The sequence below is a fragment of the Xyrauchen texanus genome, chromosome 16 (assembly GCF_025860055.1).
Source record: "Xyrauchen texanus isolate HMW12.3.18 chromosome 16, RBS_HiC_50CHRs, whole genome shotgun sequence".
Lineage (NCBI taxonomy): Eukaryota > Metazoa > Chordata > Actinopteri > Cypriniformes > Catostomidae > Xyrauchen > Xyrauchen texanus.
In genome coordinates this window covers 9,130,384-9,156,524 of record NC_068291.1, presented here as the reverse complement: position 1 = coordinate 9,156,524, position 26,141 = coordinate 9,130,384, and the positions used below count along the sequence as shown (strand labels likewise).

At 40.6% G+C, this 26,141-nt stretch overlaps 1 protein-coding gene across 1 annotated transcript; it reads left to right on the top strand.

The window, feature by feature from the left end:
- Positions 1-2,410: 2,410 nt before the first annotated feature.
- Positions 2,411-7,368, top strand: LOC127656636 (uncharacterized). The gene is made up of 3 exons (XM_052145051.1): positions 2,411-3,346; positions 3,486-3,602; positions 7,007-7,368. The coding sequence occupies exons 1-3, from the start codon at positions 2,470-2,472 to the stop codon at positions 7,225-7,227; spliced, it is 1,215 nt and encodes a 404-aa protein (XP_052001011.1). The 5' UTR covers positions 2,411-2,469; the 3' UTR covers positions 7,228-7,368.
- The last annotated feature ends 18,773 nt before the right edge of the window (positions 7,369-26,141 follow it).

Below are 26,141 nucleotides of genomic sequence, written 5' to 3'. Positions count from 1 at the left end.
AAACAGTCCATGTACGCCTACGATAGTCCCTGCGACAAACTTGCCATCAGATTGCTCAAGTCCGGTGCTTCCACACAATTTTTTAAAACAGAATTACACATCAGAAGATCATCTATAAAACAAACTCCAGCCCATAAGCGGAATAAACACACAAAAAAAGTGTAGATTCATCCACTTAATTGTCTTGAAGGTCTGGGCCTGCACAAAACAAGCTCCAGCTGCTAGCGTGAACCTGCACAAAGCATCTATTCAGTTCTTTGTGCAGTCAAACTCACTCCAATGTCCTGTAAGAAATATTCCACAAAACAAACTCCAGCCAACTTGAGGCATAAGCACCTAAAACAAGCAGATTCATCCACATGGCTTACTCCAATGTCTTTATGTAGGACAATGCTTGCTGTGACATGTAAATAGTATGCAGACATCCTTAGTATCTGTTCTCAATTTGGCCAGGAATATCAGTGCAAAAGTGATCATCCGTTGATGTACATCCTGCTGATTCTATTTAGAGAACATGTCGACAATCAACAGAGCAATGAAAATTGACACAGCCTGTCTCTAAAATCCAAAATGATTTTAATTGTTTAATTTTCGATTAGCACGCTTTTAAAATCATGGTAAATGGGATACTGTTTAAAATATTTGGAAACTACCCAGCTCTATTCATCGATATACAATTAAATCATCCTATAAACCAGCCCTAGTGAGAACATGAGAAAACGGCACATTTTTATATAAAAATACATTCCTCTTGCTGAATGATCAAATTCAATGCTGTCCCGCATTTTGTGTGTTCATCTTTCTGCATGTTTGTCTGTCAGTGCAACCAGGTGAAGCATTAGATATTTACATACAATGATATTAACAATATAAAAAATCTCCACCAGTTGACACTTTATTTCTATATAAATATATACAGTATATCGTGGAGATGAAACGGCCACCCAGTCTTAATATCTCTATTAAGATAAGTCACTATTATTACATAAATGTCCAACCATAATTATTTGATAAAAATTTTTGTGCACTCAAATTCCAATCACATATTACTCTCCAAAGAAGGGCATTTTAGATTATTAGAGAAATTATGTGAGAGGTACGTGACATGCTATGCAGCATTTTTAATGCTTGTATGATAACCTGAAAGAGTGTCTTGCTTGTCATTACACTTAAGTAACCACAGTACAATGCTAATTAGATTTACAGAAACCACATAATGCCCATAGACTACTAACACCTTATCTTATTTAAAAGTTCACTCCCCTTATTTGAGCACTGAAACTTACTGAAATTGTACATCCTTATTTTCATCATGTGTTGTTCTCTTTTCAGTACTCATGGAAAGCCCTCAGTGATTCAGATGTTACAGACTACAGCGATGTTGACTATGTACCCAAGAGCAGCTCAGACGAATCAGATGATAGTGCTTCTGGATATAGCATGGTTGAAAGTAGCTTAGATGAAGCTAATGAAAAGACTTCTGGAAAAGGTATGGTCAAAAGTTCTCTGAAAAATCCAACTTCACCTTTTTCACAAAGCTATAAAGATACAAGCAGTTCATCAGACACAGGCGTGACAACACCATCACCAAATGCTAAAGTGCAATGCAAAACCAAAGAGACAGACCCCTCTTCTGAAGATAGGTCTTTTATTCAATCAATGCCATCACCTGTGCAGGATCGCAAGTCATATAAGAAGAAGCAGTATTGTCTTTATTGCTCTAAGCCTTTTTCAAAAATGGCAAGACACCTTGAATCTGTCCATCGCAATGAAGTGGACGTTGCAAAGGCAGTTGCGTTTCCAAAACATTCTAAAGAGAGGCGAATCCAGTTAAACCTCCTTAGAAAAAGGGCAACTTTGCCCACAACACAGATGTGGCAAGAAATGGACATGGAGAGATGGTTGCCTGCTACCGTCCAAAAGAGAGCAAAAAAGCCAAGGATTTCATTCACTGTGTTTACTGCCAAGGGCTTTACAACAAGCGTAGCCTTTGGAAACATTTAAAGAACTGTCCTCTGAAACCTAAAGATGATGAATCCAAGGGCAGGAAAAGAGTCCGATCACTCTGCGCTCTGAAAACTCCAGTTGGTTTAGAAGTGAGCAAAGGTTTAAAGAATATACTTTCCATTATGAACTATGATGAAGTTTCCCGTGTTGTTCACTCTGACTGCTGCATCATGCAACTGGGGGAGCACATGTTTAATAGGATGGGATCTGATGTTAATAAACATGACTACATCAGACAGAAGATGAGAGAAGTTGGCAGACTTCTTCTTGAAGCAAGGAAGATTACTCGGCTAAGATCTATGGTGGACTTCATCATTCCAGCAAATTTCAAACAAGTCATTTCAGCTGTTAAAGTTGTATCTGGCTATGATGAAGAGAAAAACTGCTACCAGCATTCCCTCTCTAGCTCTCAAACTTGGTCATTCTTTAAACAAGATCTGTAGTATTGTTGAGAGCAATGCCATGATGTACGGAGACCATCAACGTGCTGAGTGTGCTCGAGACTTCAGAAAAATACACCAGGCAAGATGGAACGAATACATTTCTGCTGGTGCTTTAACTACTTTAAAAGAAGCCAAGTGGAACACGCCTCAGATCATTCCTTTCACTCAAGATGTCAAAGTTCTGCATGCACATCTGGAAAAGAAACACAAACAGTTCCTAAGCAAGCTCAGAAACTGCCCATCGGCAAAAAGCTATTCAGCTCTTGCTAAGGTCACATTGACGCAAGTCATCCTGTTCAACAGAAGAAGAGAAGGTGAGGTATCACGAATGCTTTTGGCAGCTTTTAAAAGCAGGGATTCTTCTGAGCTACATGAAGACCTAGCGATCTGTCTTTCGGAGTTCGAGAGAAAGTTGTGTCTGCACTTCACCCGAGTTGAGATCCGTGGTAAACGAGGGAGAAAGGTTCCTGTGCTTCTCAAGCCTTCAATGGTTTCTGCCATGGAGCTGCTTGTTGAAACACGTGAGGTTTGTGAAGTCCCAGCTGAGAATCCTTTTCTGTTTGCCAGATCAGGAGCAATGTCTGCATACCGAGGAGGAGAGTGCATTTACAGAGCTGCTCAGGAATGTGGCATAAAGAATCCAGAAGCACTGTCATCAACTAAGCTGAGGAAACACATAGCAACCATGTCAAAAATCTTGAACCTTGATGAGAACGAAGCAGATCAATTGGCTGATTTCCTCGGTCATGATATCAGAATCCACAGACAATATTACCGCTTACCGGAGGGGACGCTGCAGCTGGCAAAGATGAGCAAGGTCTTGTTAGCAATGGAAAAGGGAACACTCTCAGACTTCAAAGGAAAGACGCTTGATGAGATTGAAATTGACCCAAATGGTATGAGCATGCTTGCATGTCTATGCTAATATTTTTGTCTATGCAAGTTTTTTGACAGAAAATGTAAGAAAAAAAATTACATTTGAAAGTATGATGCTATGATGATATTATATTTTCATTCATCAATGCTTTCTTTTAGAACAATTTGAACCCCTCGTTAATGATATGTCAAGTGATGAGGAGGATTGCAGCGACCCATCTCAGTCAGCATCCCCAGAAGAGACGGCTCAACTGTCTGGATCACAAAAGGATCAAAGTAAGCAAAGTTTTAACCAATCATTTAATCACCAAGAATTACATTTATATTAACTAAAGACAACAATCAGGGAGGCCAGTTCGAAGTAAAAAGGTTGTTTTATATCTTGGGGTATGCCTCTGGGCTTTCTTTAGAGAAAATAGACTGCAAGTTTAAAGAAAGTAAATGATTTAAATGTACATTCAGTAAGGTTTCAGCTGTTTTGCTGGCTTTTGTTCGGCTTCTATATTTTCACACATCTTTTTTTTATGTAATTACAATTGTATTCATTAATCACAGAACATATGTATAGTATAAAACAATGCTGTTTATAAGAATATGACACAATCTTGTGTTTTTTATTACAACTAGTGCTGTCGGTCAATTAAAAGTTTTAATCGTGATGAATCACATAATTTTACATCATTAATCATGAATAATCACTGATTTTGAAAGTGCTAAAATTTTACCTTTTAAATTGAAATTAATTTTAAAATGTATAATGGGAAAGATCAGGGCTGTGTTTCCCAAAAAGAGCATTGATGCCTACAGTATTTACGATCTATCCCAGAGATCACAAAGTTGTCTTTTGTTCCAAATTGCATGCAGGTCACTTACAATATACAGTCAGGTCCATAAATATTGGGACATCGACACAATTCAAATCTTTTGGCTCTATACACCACCACAATGGATTTGAAATGAAACGAACAAGATGTGCTTTAACTGCAGACTTTCAGCTTTAATTTGAGGGTATTTACATCAAAATCAGGTGAACGGTGTAGGAATTACAACAGTTTGTATATGTGCCTCCCACTTTTAAGGGACCAAAAGTAATGGGACAATTGGCTACTCAGCTGTTCCATGGCCAGGTGTGTGTTATTCCCTCATTATCCCATTTACAAGGAGCAGATAAAAGGTCCAGAATTCATTTCAAGTGTGCTATTTGCATTTGGAATCTGTTGCTGTCAACTCTCAATATGAGATCCAAAGAGCTGTCACTATCAGTGAAGCAAGCCATCATTAGGCTGAAAAATCAAAACAAACCCATCAGAGAGAAAGCAAAAACATTAGGTGTGGCCAAATCAACTGTTTGGAACATTCTTAAAAGAAAGAACGCACCGGTGAGCTCAGCAACACCAAAAGACCCGTAAGACCACGGAAAACAACTGTGGTGGATGACCGAAGAATTCTTTCCCAGGTGAAAAAAACACCCTTCACAACAGTTGGCCAGATCAAGAACACTCTCCAGGAGGTAGGTGTGTGTGTGTGTCAAAGTCAACAATCAAGAGAAGACTTCACCAGAGTGAATACAGAGGGTTCACCACAAGATGTAAACCATTGGTGAGCCTCAAAAACAGGAAGGCCAGATTAGAGTTTGCCAAACAACATCTAAAAAAGCCTTCACAGTTCTGGAACAACATCCTATGGACAGATGAGACAAAGATCAACTTGTACCAGAGTGATGGGAAGAGAAGAGTATGGAGAAGGAAAGGAACTGCTCATGATCCAAAGCATACCACCTCATGAGTGAAGCATGGTGGTGGTAGTGTCATGGCGTGGGCATGTATGGCTGCCAATGGAACTGGTTCTCTTGTATTTATTGATGATGTGACTGCTGACAAAAGCAGCAGGATGAATTCTGAAGTGTTTCGGGCAATATTTTCTGCTCATATTCAGCCAAATGCTTCAGAACTCATTGGACGGAGCTTCACAGTACAGATGGACAATGAACCAGAAGCATACTGCGAAAGCAACCAAAGAGTTTTTCAAGGGAAAGAAGTGGAGTGTTATGCAATGGCCAAGTCAATCACCTGACCTGAATCCGATTGAGCATGCATTTCACTTGCTGAAGACAAAACTGAAGGGAAAATGCCCCAAGAACAAGCAGGAACTGAAGACAGTTGCAGTAGAGGCCTGGCAGAGCATCACCAGGGATGAAACCCAGCGTCTGGTGATGTCTATGCGTTCCAGACTTCAGGCTGTAATTGACTGCAAAGGATTTGCAACCAAGTATTAAAAAGTGAAAGTTTGATTTATGATTGTTAATCTGTCCCATTACTTTTGGTCCCTTAAAAGTGGGAGGCACATATGCACACTGTTGTAATTCCTACACCGTTCACCTGATAAATACCCTCAGATTAAAGCTGAAAGTCTGCAGTTAAAGCACATCTTGTTCGTTTCATTTCAAATCCATTGTGGTGGTGTATAGAGCCAAACAGATTAGAATTGTGTCCATGTCCCAATATTTATGGACCTGACTGTATTTATTTATGCCATTTACGATTGATATCAAAATGCAATTATTTGTATTTGCTTTGTAAAATAAATGAATATAGTTAATTTCAGCATATTGTGGGATATTCTGAATGAGTCTATTTTAATTTTTTGATCCAATTGTTGTGACTGCATTCAATGTGGGAATTGTGTAAGAAAAAGTCATCATGAAAGTTAAAGTATTAAAATAATGTAATTTTTGCAAGCCCTTGATATGCATGTTCGATATATCAATAAATTAAATATATTGTGCAGTCCTAAAATGGGCATTAAATCTCTTTAACACTCATCCTCCACAATATTAATCAGTTGGAAGTATATGGCTTTCTTTTTTGTTTTGCACAGCAACCATACAGCCACGTTCATGAATATGTGCACTATTATGCAAATGAAAGGGTAAATAGCGGTTAACATATGCTCATGAATCGCCACAAGGAACTTGCATCATCATAACCAATATAAACTGCAATGACTCAAACTTAGTGTTTCAAAAAAGCATACATCACTTGTAAAAGAGTATTATTAAAAACCTTGTGTGTATTAACCCACATTCACACCTGTGGAAAGGCAGGAAAAAACTGAAAGTAACATTGGATTGGTGGCGTCATCTAGTGCCACACAACATAGACGTCATTATAAAAGTCCTCCCAGTATACACACTGGGACATCAGAACACAACGGTAAATGCATTACTCACGATTAAGAACAATTTACTAATTAATCCCATACGGTAACGTGATAATTTTGTTTGTCATTTTTAATTACAACATTACCAGGACAGAAACAGCACCTTTAGCAGAAGATTAATATTATTGTGTTAATACTATTATGTGATCATAGGCAGCCTCACCTTATTCTCAGCTGTTTATCGAAAACTGCACTCCTGTCAGATCGTCAAAGAATAGCACAAATATTACTAACTGCCATTGGCCATTTGGGCCCCATCCTCACTCGACACAAACTCTTTCAAACACACATCATGTAGGTGACTGATTTTGGTTTCAAAGCTGGGAATTTTCCTGAAATGTAAGCAGTTGGCATCCCTGAGCAATAAGCATCTGAGGGCTTTTCACATTTTCTAATGATCTACAGATTACAATATGTCATGATTGGTTCTGATTTAAAACTTTATTTCCTTATTTTTTCAGGTTCTTTAAAGGCTCCAAAAAGAAAATGGGAGGACATTGAGGTAAAAGCAATAGAAAGGCACATGATGAGGTTCATCAAGACATGCAAAGTTCCTGGTAAGCAAGACTGTGAAAGATGCATTGAAGCAGAGCCAGAGGCTTTGAAGGAGCGAACATGGACTGGCCTGAAAAACTATGTGCGAAACAGGATCACAACTCTCAAAAAAAAGGGTGCTTTGTAGCCGTGTAGAAGTAAAATGACTTTTCAATATTCAGCACTTTTTTGAATTTTGTTTCATAAGCTGTTCACCACTATGTGTTTAACACTTTTTCATTTTCTCTTGAAAAAACAGTTGTTAAAAGTAGAAGTGAAAGGGATGAAAAGAGGGAGGAGTGAAAGTGAAGTAGACAAAAAGAGGGAGTGAAAGTGAAGTAGACAAAAAGAGGGGGGAGTGAAAGTGAAGTAGACAAAAGAGGGAGTGAAAGTGAAGTAGACAAAAGAGGGGAGTGAAAGTGAAGTAGACAAAAAGAGGGGGGAGTGAAAGTGAAGTAGACAAAAAGAGGGAGGAGTGAAAGTGAAGTAGAGGAAAAGAGGGAGGAGTGAAAGTGAAGTAGACAAAAAGAGGGAGGAGTGAAAGTGAACTAGACAAAAAGAGGGAGGAGTGAAAGTGAAGTAGACAAAAAGAGGGAGGAGTGAAAGTGAAGTAGAGGAAAAGAGGGAGGAGTGAAAGTGAAGTAGAGGAAAAGAGGGAGGCGTGAAAGTGAAGTAGAGGAAGGCGTGAAAGTGAAGTAGAGGAAAAGAGGGAGGAATGAAAGTGAAGTAGAGGAAAAGAGGGAGGAATGAAAGTGAAGTAGAGGAAAAGAGGGAGGAGTGAAAGTGAAGTAGAGGAAAAGAGGGAGGAGTGAAAGTGAAGTAGAGGAAAAGAGGGAGGAGTGAAAGTGAAGTAGAGGAAAAGAGGGAGGAATGAAGATATAGTTAATTGTTTAGGCCAAGGTTCTCGATCTCTTTATATATTATATTTTATCTTCTACAATGTGTTCACTGCTCTTTCAACATCTTGGCATTTCTTAGGATTAAGAGAATGATTGTGCATATGCAGTGCATTTGCATGTAATATTCTTTGCAACATCTTGTCAATGTTATATATTGCAAAGTCAATTTAAAAAAGTTTGCTTGTACAATACAGTGTGGTGTGTTTTTATATCCTCAATTGTTTGCATATCAGTATCAGAGTCCCCCAAAGAGTCATTCAAGACGAGTTTGTTAACGTCGGAGTCCTCGAAGTGTCTATTAATTGGAGTGTGTGTAACGTCTGAGTCCTCGAAGTGTCTATTAATTGGAGTGTGTGTAACATCTGAGTCCTCGAAGTGTCTATTAATTGGAGTGTGTGTAACGTCTGAGTCCTCGAAGTGTCTATTAATTGGAGTGTGTGTAACGTCTGAGTCCTCGAAGTGTCTATTAATTGGAGTGTGTGTAACGTCTGAGTCCTCGAAGTGTCTATTAATTGGAGTGTGTGTAACGTCTGAGTCCTCGAAGTGTCTATTAATTGGAGTGTGTGTAACGTCTGAGTCCTCGAAGTGTCTATTAATTGGAGTGTGTGTAACATCTGAGTCCTCGAAGTGTCTATTAATTGGAGTGTGTGTAACATCTGAGTCCTCGAAGTGTCTATTAATTGGAGTGTGTGTAACATCTGAGTCCTCGAAGTGTCTATTAAGTGGAGTGTGTGTAACGTCTGAGTCCTCGAAGTGTCTATTAAGTGGAGTGTGTGTAACGTCTGAGTCCTCGAAGTGTCTATTAAGTGGAGTGTGTGTAACGTCTGAGTCCTCGAAGTGTCTATTAAGTGGAGTGTGTGTAACGTCTGAGTCCTCGAAGTGTCTATTAAGTGGAGTGTGTGTAACGTCTGAGTCCTCGAAGTGTCTATTAAGTGGAGTGTGTGTAACGCTGGAGTCCGCTATAGTGTCGGTTTTGAGGGCTTTTACACTGGCAGTTTAGGATGGCATGAAAAGTTGTTAATGTGTCATGCGGACAGGTTTGGGGAGAAACGGAAAACATGTAATGGGATTACGTATTTAAAATACAAAATATTAGTAATATTAGTTTTCCACTTTGTAGATCAAAGAGATTAATTTGCATTTTATTGTCATTTGTTTCTTTTAATATTCAGTGCTTTCAGATGGAAGGAATATTTATCCATATAAATGTGATCTTGTTTTAGAAACAACACTGCATAAGATATTTCAGTTTTTCAGAGAATGTATTTTTAACACGTGTATTTTGAGTTTTTATAGTCAAAACAAGTGAAAAAAAATCTACCAGTGCTGAAGTAATGCAAAGTATTTTGAATAAATTACTGACCTTGAGTAATCTAATGGTACATGTTACAAATTACATTTTCCAGCCTGTATTCTGTAATCTGTAGTGGAATACATTTCAAAGTAATCCTCCCAACCATGACATCAGCACTACCTGCAGGAGGTGGTTGGAGTTCGGTGTCAATAGATCTGTGGCATGAGTCACATGAGTGACAAAGCAGCCTGTACTTGGGGATGCACTTAGAAGTAAAATAACTAGCACATAAGTTTTTGCTGATTCAAGCACGATGACATCATCAGTTGGTTGCAATATTGGTTCTCACTGCTGAATTTGGTTCAAACCATTTTTTTTTTCTTAAGGTTATACAGCAATTCAAGTTAATAGTGAGAAGAATTGTGGCTTGCCTGTCTAATTGTGGCATCTCAATGATCTCAAAAGTCCAAATAAAAATTCAGTTGTCTAATCCTCAACCATGAAGAAACTGATATTTTACTTTCTAACAATGATATCTCTGTGCTGGCTTATACATTTCTTGTCAATATGAGAACTTTGCATTGAAGCATGTTTCTGCCTACTTAGAATACATTTTTTGTAGCATTTTCACCCTCTAATATGATTTAATTATCAAGTCCTAAAAGTTTGCCTTGATCAGCGTTTGTGTATCACCACAGAGTCCTGAAAGTTTGACTTGATCAGAGTTTGTGTATGTCCCTAAAAGTGACTTAAAAAATACTGTCCCTAAAGTGAAGGTAATTTGTCAGGTCTTTAAGGAAAGGTTTTATTGAAAATATCAAGTGATATTTGTAATGAGAGCATCTCCTGAAGTGCAGTCATGTTTTTCTTTTGTCTCTAGACCCTCTAGAAAGGGGTGTCCCCAAAGTTAGGGTATTCTGTCATACGACCTCATTTTGTGGTTAAGTAGGTATGTGTGTGTGTGTGTGTGTGTGTGTGTGTATAAATCCTGTAGGAACGGGTCACTCAAGAGGAGTGTGTGTGTGTGTGTGTGTATAAATCCTGTAGGAACGGGTCACTCAAGAGGAGTGTGTGTGTGTGTGTATAAATCCTGTAGGAACGGGTCACTCAAGAGGAGTGGTAGAATAGTTGCGTTCTAGAATTATTTTGTGTTATTGTGAGCTCTGTTTTTATAAAGGCCTATTGTGTGTACTAAGTGTGACATTTTGGTGGTTGTGAATGTAATTGAGTCTGTGTTTGAAAGTGTGTGTATGGAAGTGTAGGACTGAATACAAATATAAACCTACTACAGGGATTGAGATGTCTGATGAATCCTTAAACAATAACAGGAACACAGAGTGGATGTATTATGAGCCTAATAAATAAATAAGAGACAAGATGAATGGAGAAAAGCCGTCCAATAAAGAAAGTTTGTCATTTATATGTTGAAAGAATGTTGGAAATGAAAGCTGTCTCATAAAACTGTGGGAAGCAGGAAAATTCCATAGAAAACACATAGAAAACTAAAATCTAACATAGTGGAACATGTGTAACCAGTAGCGAAAGTCATTACTGCGTGAAAAGAAAATTAACTCTCAGCTGTGAGGGTTTTTTTTAGAACTAGCAGTTGGCAGCTGACGGTAAAAATATTCTAAGCTTCTGAACTAGACAGTCACAGAAGACAAGTGAACTTCAAATAGATAATTTGTGAAGTCAAAAGAGATATCTGTGCTTAAAGTTTAACATTTAAAGCACAGGGATAAATAACAATAAAAAATTTAAATAAAAAATTAAACAACGAAAAAGAAATTAAAAATAGTTTGAAAAATCAAAAATAGATAAGGAAGAAATAAAATAAGAAATAATAAGGAAAATAATTAAAAGCTTTGAGTCCAGTATATGGTTTTAGAACAAAGGTTAATGGAGTAAGTGGATATTAAAACAAAAGGTTGTTATAAAATAAAAGATATAATTATGGCAGCAAATCCAGTAGATATATTAGGATTAAAATATCCGTTGTGTAAAAAACAAATGGCAAAAAATAACTAAAAATATGATAACAAAATGGCCAAAAGATGGGACATTTGATGTAGCTTTGTGCGAGGAGATGGAAACGTTGATAAAAAATTATAGACCCAAATAAAGTAACAAGAGTAAGAAGAGAGAAGCAAAAAGAGAGAGAGAGAGAAGTACTGATATTGTTTAAAAAAGAAGGAGAAAATGCTCTAAAAACCACAAGACAGACTAGAAAAATATTAAAAGAGACAGAAAAAGAAATGAATAAAAAAGGAGAAGGTCAATTCCTTAAATCACCTCCAAAAATACCCTCAGAAGGTCAATTCCCAATGCTCAAGGGAACTGTAGAGGTTTTAGGAGAAATGCAAATGGAAGGAAATGTGCAGTTTGAAAAAGAAACACTTACAAAATTAGGGGCAAGACCAAAAAAGACGCAGGATAGAAAAAGTGAGAAGAGTCTGTCATTAGACTGTTATGATCAAGCAAGGACAGCGTTACAAGAAATGAAAGCACAGTTAAATAAAGAAGCATTATATGAAAAATCATTAGGACAAATAAGAAGAGAAGAACAGGAAATAGAAGCAGAAGCGCAGATAATAGAAGCACAAATAAATAGGAAAGTTAAAGAAACAGAGAAATTAATACGAGATACGGATAATTTGGTTAAAACTAGAAGCAGATTATTAGAAACAGAGGACAGGGAGAGTGAAGAGGAGCTGTCATGTGATGATGGAAATTGGATACGAGGAAGAGAGAAGCATAGGTTACGACCTTTGGCGCAGCAACTCCCAATTTTGATTAAGGGTACGCAGGGACATTATGTGCCTTGGGCTACACAGGACCTTGATGGGCTTGTCGCTCACCTCCCTGATATCCACCAGGGTGCTGGAAAGTGGATAAGAGTGCTTGAAGAACAAACAATGGGCAAACTGTTATCTGTGGGGGACATTAAAGCACTCCTGGCAAAAGTTATAGGAGGAGCTGACATGGTGAAAATCCTTCAAGCATCAGATCTTGATAGAGCTGTGGATTCTTATTATATGGATGGAACTGCTTTTGATGAATACCGTCCAACAATGTGGCAGGCAATGCGTAATGAATATCCAACCAGAATAGACCCTAAGGCATTAAAAGGGGACAAGCTTGGGGAAACAGAAAACCCAATTGCATATGTTCAGAAACAACTAAATAAATGGAAGCAAGAGACTGAAGGGAATCCAGAAGGAGACTCATTAACAGCCACGTTGTTCAGAAATGCTGTAATAGATGCCATGCCAGAAACTGTAAAAAGCAGGCTGGAAGACGTGGTTGGCTTAACCTCCAAAACACACAAGGAGTTTTGTGATCATGTGACTCATGCAGTAGAGCAATACAGGAAAAATGAACAAAAGTTAAAAACCCAAGAGAAAGAGCTGCAGAAAAAACTAACACAGTTACAGCTTGAAGAATTAATGCAAAAGAACAAGAAAACGATTCAAGCCACCGTAACGAAGGAAGAATCAGAGCAAATGACAGTAGTAACTCCTGTGAATGTTTTAACACCAAACATGCAGCAGACTCCAGTTACAGCTATCCCTAAAAATACACACCAGGGCCCTGCGCCCATCATCAATGTTTATGCTCAACAACAAGATATGATGGGATGGAAAACAAAATCATCGCAAGGGGAACAGAGAGGAAGAGGCAGACCTAAAAGATTCCCTCCAAGAGTGTGCTGGGGATGTGAACAGACTGGACATAACAGAAATGAATGCCCCATAAATCCATGGCAAGCACCACCTGGGGTTGGAGGGGGGGAGAGGCGGCAGCCCTTTCGAGGTCCATCTCAAGGTCCAGTAAACCCGTGGGGAGGACCAAATCAAGGATATTAGGGATGCCCAGAGAGTCCTATAGGGGAGAGTCAGCTTCCAATTATAACAACCAATGCTGATCAAGAACCTATGCTGCAGGTTAAAATAGAAGGAAAAACAATATCAATGCTAGTAGACACAGGAGCAGTTTACACATGTGTAAATTCAAATTATGCCTCACATCTCCCCTTGTCTGGAAAAGTTGCAAAGACAATAGGATTCTCGGGACAAATGCAGCTAATTCAAATGACTTCTCCAGTTTGTCTACAAACTAAAAATAAAACGGCAACCATACCTATCCTAGTATCACATCAGACACCGGTTAATTTATTAGGAAGAGATGCATTGTGTAAAATGGAACTTCAAATTTTGTGTTCTCCAGACGGAGTGTATATTGATTTACAAGGAGTAGAAACTCAAATGATGATTTCTGAGCCAAAAGCAAATGTGTACTGGATAGGACAGATAGAAAACGATATGAGACAAATAATAAATAAATGGGGAAAATTCACTGAAGCACAGATTCCAGAAGCACAGTTGCCAAGATCAGAATTTCACTGTACAATGATATATGATCCTAAGAGAGATGCAGAAATAGAAAAGAAATGGCAGGAAGGAGCTAAAGAACAAAAAATCGAAATAACCTCCCAATACATCATAATAGGTAAACAGGGGGCAGCTTTGAATATAACAGAGAATGAATTTGTAAAAAAGTGATTCAATATTACAGATTCCGATCCACATGTATCTTTATATGTAGGTAAAAATTCAAGTGCAAAAGATTTGGGGCCAATGATGATAAAAGCTAAACGGTGCCAATGGGAAACAACGATAAATCCATTGATTTTCCATTCTACTGACAAAAATTACATAAAAATTTTGTGTGGGACATCATTATTGGGAAATCCACAGGAAATAGTCATCAATGAAAAAATGCAAACGCAAATGATGACAACACACAAATTGGAAGAAACTATTGATACTGAACTATTTAAAGAATTGGAGTGTCAAGTACCAAATGAGATATGGTCTCAGCATGACACAGATGTAGGATTGGTAAAGTCAGCCAGTCCAATAAGAATACGACTTAAGCCAGGTGCACGTCTGCCAAGAAAATTGCAGTACCCTTTGCGGCCTGAAGCTGAAACGGGCATAAAAGACACTATAGATGGTCTAGTAAAAACAGGAGTATTGGTGGAAACAAACAGTTATTGCAATACTCCAATTTTTCCTGTAATCAAAGCAAACAAATCAAAGTGGCGTCTAGTACATGATTTACGAGCAATAAATGATATAGTAGAAGATTGGCCAGCTGATGTTCCAAACCCACACACGCTGCTGACAAATGTCCCACCTAATGCCAAGTACTTTACCGTGATTGATTTATGTTCTGCATTTTTCAGTGGTCCTGTAGCAAAGGAAAGTAGATACTTATTTGCATTTACATACAATGGAAAACAGTATACTTACAAACGAATGCCACAAGGATTTAAACACTCACCACTTATATTTAATCAAGTTCTCAAAGCTGATTTAGAAGACCTAACAATAGACAGCGTAATGCTGCAGTATGTAGATGATTTGATGATCTACTCCCCCTCATTGGAACAGTGTCAAAAAGATTCTATTAAAGTACTTACTAGGTTAGCACAAGGAGGACATAAAGCATCCAAATCAAAACTACAGTATTGCCAGACACTAGTGGAATACTTAGGACGACTGATCTCATATGGTACAAAAGCTATAGCTCCAAATCATTTAGAAGGCATAAGTAAAACACCATTGCCACAAACAGTAGGACAGATGATGACCTTTCTAGGAATGACAGGATTTAGTTCTGATTGGATAGAGGGATATGCAGTAAAAACAGCTCCACTAAGAGAGATCATGAAACAAGCAGGATTGCAAAATTTAAATACTAAATTAAAATGGAATTCAGATGCAATGATATCGTTTGAATCTATAAAAAAAGAATTACAACAAGCACCTGCCCTCTGTAATCCTGATTACACTATACCATTTCACCTGTATGTGGCAAACAGAACTGATGGCTATGCATCAGCTGTATTGATGCAAGAGACATGTAGTGGCAGGAAAAAACAACCCATAGCATACTATAGCACTAAGTTGGATAATGTAGCACAAGGCTACCCACCATGTTAACAACAAGGCCTTGCTGCATTATATTTTGCGTGTGAGAAGACTTCCACATTGACTATGGGGTACCCAGTAATCATTTACACGCATCATAAAATTGTAGAGTTGCTAGAACAAGGAAAATTTGTTTTAACGCAAGCTCGTATTTTAGCATACTCGTCACTACTAACGTATCCAGATGTTACCATTAAACGATGTAATACAATCAATCCAGCTGAATTGATTCCTCTGGATTTTGAAGGTGAGCCACATGATTGTGTGGCTAATTCATTGGCATTCACTAGGCTATGACCAGATCTTGAGTCAACACCGATCTCTGAAGCAGAAGTAATTTACTTTGTTGATGGTTCCAGTTTTAGAGATTATACAGGAACTCATACAGGATATTCAATAATAAAGAAAGACAAGGATGAATTTATACCAGTAATATCCCAACATTGTGTACAGCCATGTTCGGCTCAATTAGCGGAATTTAAAACTCTCACAATTGCATGCCAATTAGCAAAAGGACAAATAGCAAATATTTTTACTGATTCAGCTTATGCTCATGGTGTATGTCATCTATTTGGGGCTCTGTGGAAACAAAGAGGTTTCAAAAAGAGTGATGGGACTCCCATCCAACACACACAACAGATAGTACGGTTAATTTCTGCCCTGATGTTACCAAAGCGATTAGCTGTTATCAAATGTCAGGCTCATAAAAAAGGAAACAATTATATCATTAAGGGTAACAACACAGCTGATTTAGAAGCTAAAAAAGCATCAGGATGTAAGGTGGCAATATTAGCTCCAACAATTTTAATAGAACCACAACCTCAGATAGAGGATATAATTAGAATTCAACAACAAGCAAGTCCATATGAACAGACAATGTGGCGTCAAAGAGGAGCAAAAAAAGACACACAAGATATTTGGCGTTCACATGAAGGACAGATAGTAGCACCAACTACACTATTAAACATACTTATTACAGATGCGCATGGATTTGACCATTGCGCAAGGGGGGAAGTAGTAAGGAAAATTAAGCAGCAAGGATATTGGTCACCATACTTATATGCAATGGTAGACGAATTTCTGTCCACATGTGAAATTTGTGCCAAAAACAATGTTAGGAAGGGAACAACCACACCGATAGGCCACATACCAATACCAGAAGGACCATTCAAACACTTAGTAATGGATTATGTGGACATGATAAAGCGAGTACAAGGCAAAAGATACATGCTTGTGGTAATAGACAGATTTAGCAGATGGGTAGAAGCGATACCATCAGCAGATGAGGGGGCAGGAACAGTTATTAAGTTTCTAACAAGGGAAGTAATCCCTAGATTTGGAATACCATCAGAAATAAGTTCAGATAACGGGTCAGCGTTTATTCAAAAAACTGTAAAGCAAGTATTACAGCAACTAAGAATAAAACAGAGGTTAGGCTGTGTTTACCACCCACAATCTCAAGGGCTGGTGGAAAGGGTAAATGGTACCCTCAAGGCCAAACTTAACAAAATATGTGAAAGTACTAAACTCAACTGGATTGATGCGCTACCTCTTGCGCTAATGAGTTATCGCATGCAAACAAACAGAAGCACGCATTTAACACCGCATGAAATGCTTACGGGTCGACCCATGCCTGTGCCATATTGCAGAGGACCATACAAAGGACCCCCTCTAGAGCAATTGCAAATGGAACTGAGGTCATATATATACTGCAATACATAAAGCTATCTATTTACAGGAAAAGAGAAAACAGCCTGAAAAAGAGACAGAGACATCTTGTCCAGTCGTTCCAGGAGATCAGGTCTATTTGAGAGTATTCAGAAGAAAGTGGAATGAGCCCAGGAGAGAGGGACCTTACAAAGTGGTGACAGCTACTCCAACAGCAGTCCAAGTCGAAGGAAGTACCACCTGGTATCATTTGAACCACTGTACAAGGGTACCCAAAGTAAGTAAGGCAGGAGAAGGAGAAAAACTTGATCCCGACAGTACAAAAGCAAGAGTGGTAAGACCAGAGACACAAGACGAAAAGGTACAGAATGATAAAAGTTCAGAAAAAGTTACACAGGGAGTGGAGCAAAGCAGAGAAGATCAAGAAAGCAATAGAAATGAATCCAATAACATTTGTGATAATCATCATATACCTATTGCATCTGGCAATGCAAGCTCAAGCCACAGCCAACATTATTACTCAGGAACTCAACCAGACTTCCCTATCATTGATTTTTCAGTCCTCAGTCAAACCTAGTAGCAATTCAGAAATAACGTAAACAAATCAAGAATTAGGTAAAACGCAAAAGATATCAAAACAACGTAGAAACATTGAAAATAAGATCGAGAGTAATGGAAATATTAGGAAATTAGATAGGTTATGGGAAACAGCACAAAATAATGAATGGTATGAATGGGCAACTTTTACAGCAAAAGAAGTAGGTATGGAAAACTGCCTACTATGCTCCAAATCACCCCTAAATAAGGTAACGGTAATTCCAAATCAGCATGACTATCAAAAATGTGCCAACTTTAATAGAAACTTTTGTCATTTAAGAAAGCATGTTAGACCATACTGCCCAGCAGAATGTTTGGCATTTCTGGGAAATTCCATTCTTAAGGATAATTTCAATAAACCGCATTGGGGAGATTGGTGTAGATATGGGGATATAAAAGAAAACATTAAAATAAAAAAAGGAAAGGTAGAAATCCCAAAATGGTATGATATAGATTATAGCCAGGAGTGTGAGTGTTATAGTAACCCTAAAGGAGTTCATGATTTGGGAGAATTCATGGGAAAATGTGCTATTACATGGAATCTAGATAAAACAAATGCTTGGAACTCAGATGTACCTGTAAGAGCCCCAGAACTTCAAGCACAAGGATTAAGAAAGGGAATACAAATAAATCAAGAAAAGTGTGAGAATCAAACTATAGCGTTACCGTCGATAGAATTATATGAAGATCAAACACTAGTGGTGGCAGATTTTTTCTGGGTTTGTGGGAAAGAACAACTTATGGCATCGTTACCACTAGGATGGAAAGGGATATGTGTTAGAGTACGATTGATTCAGGAAATTACAATGGCACAGTGGGAAGCAGGACAATTCATAAAGGAAGATAGAAACAGAACGAAAAGAGCATATAAAACAGACCCTAATGTGTTCTTAGACTCAATTGGTCAACCTAGGGGTATACCTAATGAATATAAGGCTAGAGATGAGGTCAAAGCAGGGATAGAATCAATATTCATTTGGATTACACAAAATAAGAATACAGAGTGGATCAATTATATTTACTATAATCAACAAAGATTTATTAATTACACTGATGACGCTTTAACTGCTTTAGGAGAACAAGTACATGAAACAAGTAGAATGACATGGCAAAACAGACAGGCTCTTAATTGGTTATTGGCAAAACAAGGGGGTGTATGTGTTATGTTTGGAGATCAGTGTTGTACTTTCATACCAAACAATACTGCACCAGGAGGAACATTTAGTGAAGTCACGATTAAGTTAAAAAACTTAAGAACCGAAGTTAAATCAAATGCTGGAAGGGATAACCAAATGTGGGATTGGCTTGATTTAAAGTTAGGAGCATGGGGAGCATGGTTTGCTAAATTAGGAATGTTTTTGGGAATTGCAATAGTAATAGGAGTATTTTGTTGTATGCTGCCTTTATTAAGGTCATTAGTTATTAAAGCCACAGTTAAGCAAATGGAATTATTAAGATATCAAGATAATGGTAGAGTTATAGTAGAGCATCAGGGTTGGATTGAAAAACCAAATTGGGATTCACAAACATTGGATGAGGAGTCAAGCACTTCCAACGAAGACGAAGAAGATGAATAAAAGTTGAGCCATACCCTGGGTGAAAGTGCTAGCCTAACCTCTCCCCAATGGGTGGCCCTCTACGATACGTAAAGTATCTGGGTTGAAGACATCTGCATTAAACTTTAATGATATGATGGATGGTTTAAGACTATGGTAAACACAAGTAAAGCTAATCCATCACAATCAAGTTGAACCAATTGGACATTTAGGATTATAACATGTTTGTATATTAAAAGAAAATGGAGACAGGATCTTTTACTCTGCTCTCGAAACAATTTGAGTAGAGATGTTTGGTTCTGTAATCTCCACCGGAGTGCGGTTGCATAATGAGGTCATTGGTAGTGCAATGGTGAGACTTAATTGAGTCACTAGATAGCATAGCTAAAGCGACTGAATTATGAAACTGCACTCAGGAATGTGACTCTAAATAGTCACAAAGGGGGGAATATGTAGGAGATTTTATCAGGTATAATTAATGTAAACATTGTTGATTTGTACCACAGTTATATCTGACAGGCAAACATATAGTTTGCTGTATGTGCATGAAGGCCTTAAGAACGTGTGTTCCATGTATGTGTGACATTTGAAAGTGTGCAGAGTAAGCATTACGTGTGGGCTCTCATGACTGCTGGGAGAAAATATCCCTTACAAAGGTGGTTCTGTAGATTCCTAATATGGTCAGACCAGAGTCTGAGGATGCTCGATAACGCATGTTTAAAAAAAGGATAAGCCCAACCTTGTTTGTGAAAATGCATTTAAGTGAATGAAACCCAGAGTGAGTTAGTTGCTCTGCAGGCCGACTCGGCTTTATTGGTTGCAATAAAGTCTAATATTCTGAAATCAAAACCTAAGAATTTGAGAGTGATTCTTCATAGATTAAGGCAAAAATCTACAACATCTTCTAACACACACATGGAAACATGTGAGGCTTCAGTCTGTAAACATACATAAAATAAACAGAAATACAAGGATAGACATATGCAGTGATAATGTCATATGAGCTGGTTACAGGAATGTTAAGTATATGATTATATTCTGCTTATACTTGAGTACATAAATATGGATATAAGTACATAAATGTGGATACATGAATATGCTTGCATAATATCAATAAGCAAAAGTATAAAATATTTAAATGACTCTAGCCAATAGAATTACTTTAACACTGTCTCTTGTCTCCATCAAGCTTTTGAGATCTTCTGATTTGTTTTCCACTGGTCCAAATTACAAGTAACAGGACCCGTTACATAAACATGTTTTTTTTTTCAAGTAGATAAACACTAAAACTTAAAATATAAACATATGAACAGCAGCTAAAGAGTAAACCAGTATAGACATACACATTTTTACAAACCCGCTGTCCTCTTTTTAAATAATGGTCGGAGCTAAAATAACCCTTTCTAAGATACTACTCCAGAAATATCAATCCCATATAGCCTTGGGCAGTGCCAGGGCAGGATTGGTAATCTGGCATACTGGGCATTTTCCCAGTGGGCCAATGCACTTTGGGGCTGAATCCCATCAACTGGGCCAGCTGCGAAACCGGGCCGGCAGCGTTTTTCCACCTTCTCTTTTATTCTTCTTAACCTTGGTGATTTCATGATGGAGGTTGTTTGTTTCTTTAATTAATCCATTAAATGTAACTAAATTTGGTAATTAATGATTTAATTCATATAATCAAACAAGCTTAAAGTAGTTAAGAGAACTATTGTTTAAAAAATAACTCTGCTCTGAGTTTCAAGACAACTTGTTGTGACATCTAGTGACTACGCTTGGTGGGCTATTTATAAGGATGATAAACTCATCGGTTGGCTGATATAGCGCTAGATATACTTGTGAGAATTATGGTAGCCAATTTAAAAGCTTATCACTTAATTATTTTTTTTACATTAAACAGTATACTTTTGTAGTGAACTATATGTAGAGTTTGCTACAATAAAAATGGTGTTTAATAAGACAAGGCGGAGTAGAGAATATTGCGACAGGTAGGACTCATTTTTTAATTACCACCAGCCTATATCAACAAATGTGTAGCATTATAATTTAATAATACATTTTGTATAAAGAAAGTGTAAAAATCTATGATTTTGATTAAATTAAAACTCTGTCTACTGACATTGGTGCCACAGACAATGAAAATGTGTGTCATTGTCTGTGCCCCCTCTTATCTCTCAATCTGTCCCTCTTTTAGGGTACGCTTACTTGAGCAGGGTTCTGAGGTTTTTTCTTTTTTCTTGCATTTGTTCATGCCACATTTTTCTAGTTCAAATAAAGCTGTATGTTAATGTAAGGGTTCAAATAAATTCTCATATTTTTCATATTTTCATGGTGTCAATTTTACTTGGGGAAAAGGTGCACATATGGATGTTATGGGGTAGGCATGTGGGTAATACATGGAGCAGTAGGTTCGGGATGCCATGATAAAAAGAGGGTGAAAGGGCCAAACCCTCAATCTTGACAAAACTTCTCAATACTTCACATATTTTCAAAATTCTTAAGGCCAATATAACTAATTTGTTAAAGCTTATAGTCCACCTCCACTCCAGTTTGTTTTGCTCATTGTTTCTTCATATAAATGTTTAAGCTGATGTAATGACGTATGTTCAGTGGTGCCAAAAGTCTCTGAGCACACCTAAAATTTAAGGCATGTATCTGTGAGGAGGATTTGACCGTCACAAATAGTTTAGAGCCAATCACGGTAAAGCATAACACCTACAGTACACAAGCGTTAAACTTAAAGCCTCCACATTTAAAGCCTCCAAAGCCTCACAAACACTGAGAATGGATTTTACATTGAAAAAAGCTTCCATTCTGCAGTTCAACTTATGAAATGAAACATATTTGCATATTAAGTTTGGTTCCAATTTATTTTAAGGTGTTATTGTTACAGTGTAATTATACATTTAAGTACTGAGTAATATTAATTAACAACATGTACTTACTATAGGGTTAGGAATATGGTTTGGTTTAGGGTTAGTTGCATGTAATTATGCATATTTTACTGTTATAATGTCTGTAAAAATACACTAAAATAAAGTTTTTTTTTAGATATTTTTTTCAAGAGGGTGGAAGTAGATGCCATCTTAAGGATTTTAACAAGGTAATATAATGTATTTTGTGGAAAAACATTAGAGAAAAATTATTCAAAGCTCTGTTTTTATATAAAAACTTTATTGAACAACATACATTTTAGTAGTTTTTGGTAAACAATTCTGTGAAGGAGTTCAGTGGGAAGGTGACGAGAACCGGCTTGGCAATATAAGTAATATTTTTAATGATAAACTTAAAAGACAAAACACACACATGACAAACATCTCTCTCTCGTCGCACCACCGTCTGCCATCGGCCTTTATCCCTCTCAGAGGATTAATTAGCCTGATAAGGGACCGGGTGTGTATAATCACAACCCGGCCCCGCCCTCCCACAAATTCATTACAAGAAAAGTTAAACTCAACAAAAACATTTTCCAATTCTGTTTTAGATTATGTGCAAGTATATATTTAATTTAGCAAACAAGCTAATTGTAACGATCCCCGTGTTCTCTGTTTTCCGCTTCTGTCACCTTTTGCACTCCATAGGTTCACTTTTGTCCCTTGTTTAGCTCCACTGTCTCTCTGTCGGCCTTCCCGCTCACTGTTCATGATTATCACCTGTTTCGTTAATCTGTCATTGGTTCTGTTTGCTCTGGTTCCTTTGTTCTCTGTCTGTGTATTGAAGCCCTGTCTGTTTGTTCTGTGATTGTCGTTCGTTAATGGTAGTACCGCGTTTCCGTGTTCCAGTTCAGTTGTCTGTTTAACGCTCTCTGTCCGTGTTTCTCTTCCAGTCTGTCTTCTCGTTCGTGGTTACCCTGTTGTCCGTCAGCCCGTCCAAGGTTCCCCTGCTGTTCCCGTGTTCCTGCCGGTTTTCCTATTGTGGACTTTGCTTTGTTCTTATGTTTGTTTATTTTGTCCTTAACCTTAATAAAGCCAGCGTTTGGATCTGCACCTTGGTCTCTCTTCCCAATTCATCACAGAACGAACGACCCACCACATGGATCCAGCGGCTTTACGTGCAAGCTGCAAGCTGCTAAGCCTCAAGCAGGGAGACCGTTCGGTGGAGGACTACACACACGATTTCCTCTTGATTGCGGAAGCCACTGACTTCCCTGACTCCGACCTGGTGGCGTTTTTCCGGGCCAACCTGAGTTGTGCGCTCCGGGAACGGTTGCCACCGACGACGTACGGTTGGAAGCTCCAAGACTTCATTGAGGAGACTCTGCTGGTCTGCACTTCACCATACACTGTGGATGTCATCGAGGAGAGCCCTGCCACTCCTCCCACAGTGTTGGTACTCCATTCGCCCGTGGTTCGTCCCTTCATGCCTGCCACGGCCAGCGAGCCAGTACGGTCCACTTCGTCTGCCCGGAGGAGGAGGAGGAGAAGACAGGCTTTCGCCTCCCGGCTCACGCCTGTCACGGTGAGCGAATCAGAGTCTACGCACATCATTGTGAGTGAGCCAGAGCCCACGCATATCACGGTGAGCGAACCAGTACCCACGCATATCACTGTGAGCGAGCCAGAGCCCACGCCAGCTACGGTCAGCGAGCCAGAGCCCTCGCCTGCCCCGGTCTGCGAGCCAGAGCCCTTGTCAGCTACGGTCAGCGAGCCAGAGCCCTCGCCTGCACCAGTCTGCGAGCCAGAGCCCTCGTCAGCTACGGTCAGCGAGCCAGAGCCCTCGCCTGCCCCGGTCTGCGAGCCAGAGTCCTCGTCTGCCCCGGTCTGCGAGCCAGAGCCCTCGTCAGCTACGGTCAGCGAGCCAGAGCCCTCGCCTGCCCCGGTCTGCGAGCCAGAGCCCTCGTCAGCTACGGTCAGCGAGCCAGAGCCCTCGTCTGCCCCGGTCTGCGAGCTAAAGCCCTCGTCAGCTACGGTCAGCGAACCAGAGCCCTCGTCAGCCACGGTCACGAACCCAACCCAGCGCATACCACGGTCATCCAGCCAGAGCCTGTCGCCTCAGAGGTCAGTGGGCCAGTACCTGTCGCCTTGGTCATCCCTGGGCCAGCGCCTGTAGCCTCCGACGTCAGCGAGCCAGTGCCTGTAGCCGTGACCGTCTGAGAGCCACTGCCAGTAGCCGTGACCGTCCAAGAGCCAGCACCAGTAGCCATGACCGTCCAAGAGCCAGTACCCCCCGAGCTTTCCAGAGCTCCGCCTTCCGAGCTTTCCAGAGCTCCGCCTCAGAGCTTTCCAGAGCTCTGCCCCAGAGCTTTCCAGAGCCTCCCAGAGCTCTGCCTTCCGGGCTTTCCGGGGCTCTGCCTCCCGAGCTTTCCAGGGCTCCGCCTCCCGAGCTTTCCAGAGCTCCGCCTCCCGGGCTTTCCGGAGCTCTGCCTCCCGAGCTTTCCAGAGCTCCATCTCCCGGGCTTCCTAGGGCTCCGCCTCTCAAGCCTCCCGGGACTCCTCCTCTCAAGCCTCTCGAGCCTTCCAGGGCTCCGCCTCTCAAGTCTCCCGAGCCTTCCAGGGCGCCGCTCCTCAAGTCACTCGAGCCTTCCAGGACTCCGCCTCTCAAGTCTCCTGAGCCTTCTACGGCTCCGCCTCTCAAGCCTCTCGAGCCTTCCAGGGCGCCGCTCCTCAAGTCACTCAAGCCTTCCAGGGCTCCGCCTCTCAAGTCTTCCAGGGCTCCGCATCTCAAGCCTTCCAGGGCTCCGCCCCTCGAGCCTTCCAGGGCTCCGCTCCTCAAGTCACTCGAGCCTTCCAGGGCTCCGCCTCTAAACCCTCTCGAGCCTTCCAGGGCTCCGCCCCTCGAGCCTTCCAGGGCTCAGCCTCTCGAGCCTTCCAGGGCTCCGCCTCTCAAGCCTCTCGAGCCTTCCAGAGCTCTGCCTCTCAAGCCTTCCAGGACTCCGCCCCTCGAGCCTTCCAGGGCTCCGCTCCTCAAGTCACTCGAGCCTTCCAGGGCTCCCTCTCTCGAGTCTTCCAGGGCTCCACCCCTCAAGCCTCTCGAGTCTTCCACGGCCTTTCTCCCCGAGCCTCCTACGACTCCACCTCCCGAGCCTCCTACGGCTCCTCTCCCAGAGACTCCCGAGCCTCCTACGGCTCCGTCTCCTGAGCCTCCTACGGCTCTGCTCCCAGAAACTCCAGAACCTTCTAGAGCTCCGCCCCTCGAGCCTCCTACGGCTCTGCCCCCTGAGCCTCCTACGGCTCTACCCCCACAGAATACAGAGCCTGCCAGGTCTTCGCCTCTGAAACCTCCCACGGCGCCACCTCCCTTGGCTCCGCCTCCAGAACCTTCCAGGTCTCCGCCCCTAAAGCCTCCTATGGCGCAACCTCCATCTGCCTCGCTGCCAGAGCCTTCCAGGTCTCCGCCTCTAGGGCCTCCTCCCAGGGCCCCTGACCCTGTTCCTGACCTGTGTCCTCCTCCCAGGCCTCCTGACCCGGCCCCTATTTTGTGGCCTCCTCCCAGGCCTCCTGAACCGGTCCCTGCCCCGTGGCCAACTCCCAGGCCACCTAAACCTGTCCCTGTCTCGTGGCCAACTCCCAGGCCACCTAAACCTGTCCCTGTCTCGTGGCCAACTTCCGGGCCATCCAAACCTGCTCACCTATTGTGGCCGCCTCCCAGTTCACCTAGACCTGCCCTTGCCCAGTCAATACCTCCCTGGCCTCCTAAACCAGTTCCTTCCCGGCGGAGGATTCCAAGACCACCTGACCCTAGCCCGATATCACAACCCCATAGACTGCCTGCCTTCCCTCTCGGCCTCCCGGATCTATCTGACTGTCCCTCCCCGTGTTCTCTGTTTTCCGCTTCTGTCACCTTCTGCACTCCATAGGTTCACTTTTGTCCCTTGTTTAGCTCCACTGTCTCTCTGTCGGCCTTCCCGCTCACTGTTCATGATTATCACCTGTCTTCGTTAATCTGTCATTGGTTCTGTTTGCTCATTGGTTCCTTTGTTCTCTGTCTGTGTATTTAAGCCCTGTCTGTTTGTTTTGTGACTGTCGTTCGTTAATGGTAGTACCGCGTTTCCGTGTTCCAGTTCAGTTGTCTGTTTAACGCTCTCTGTCCGTGTTTCCCTTCCAGTCTGTCTT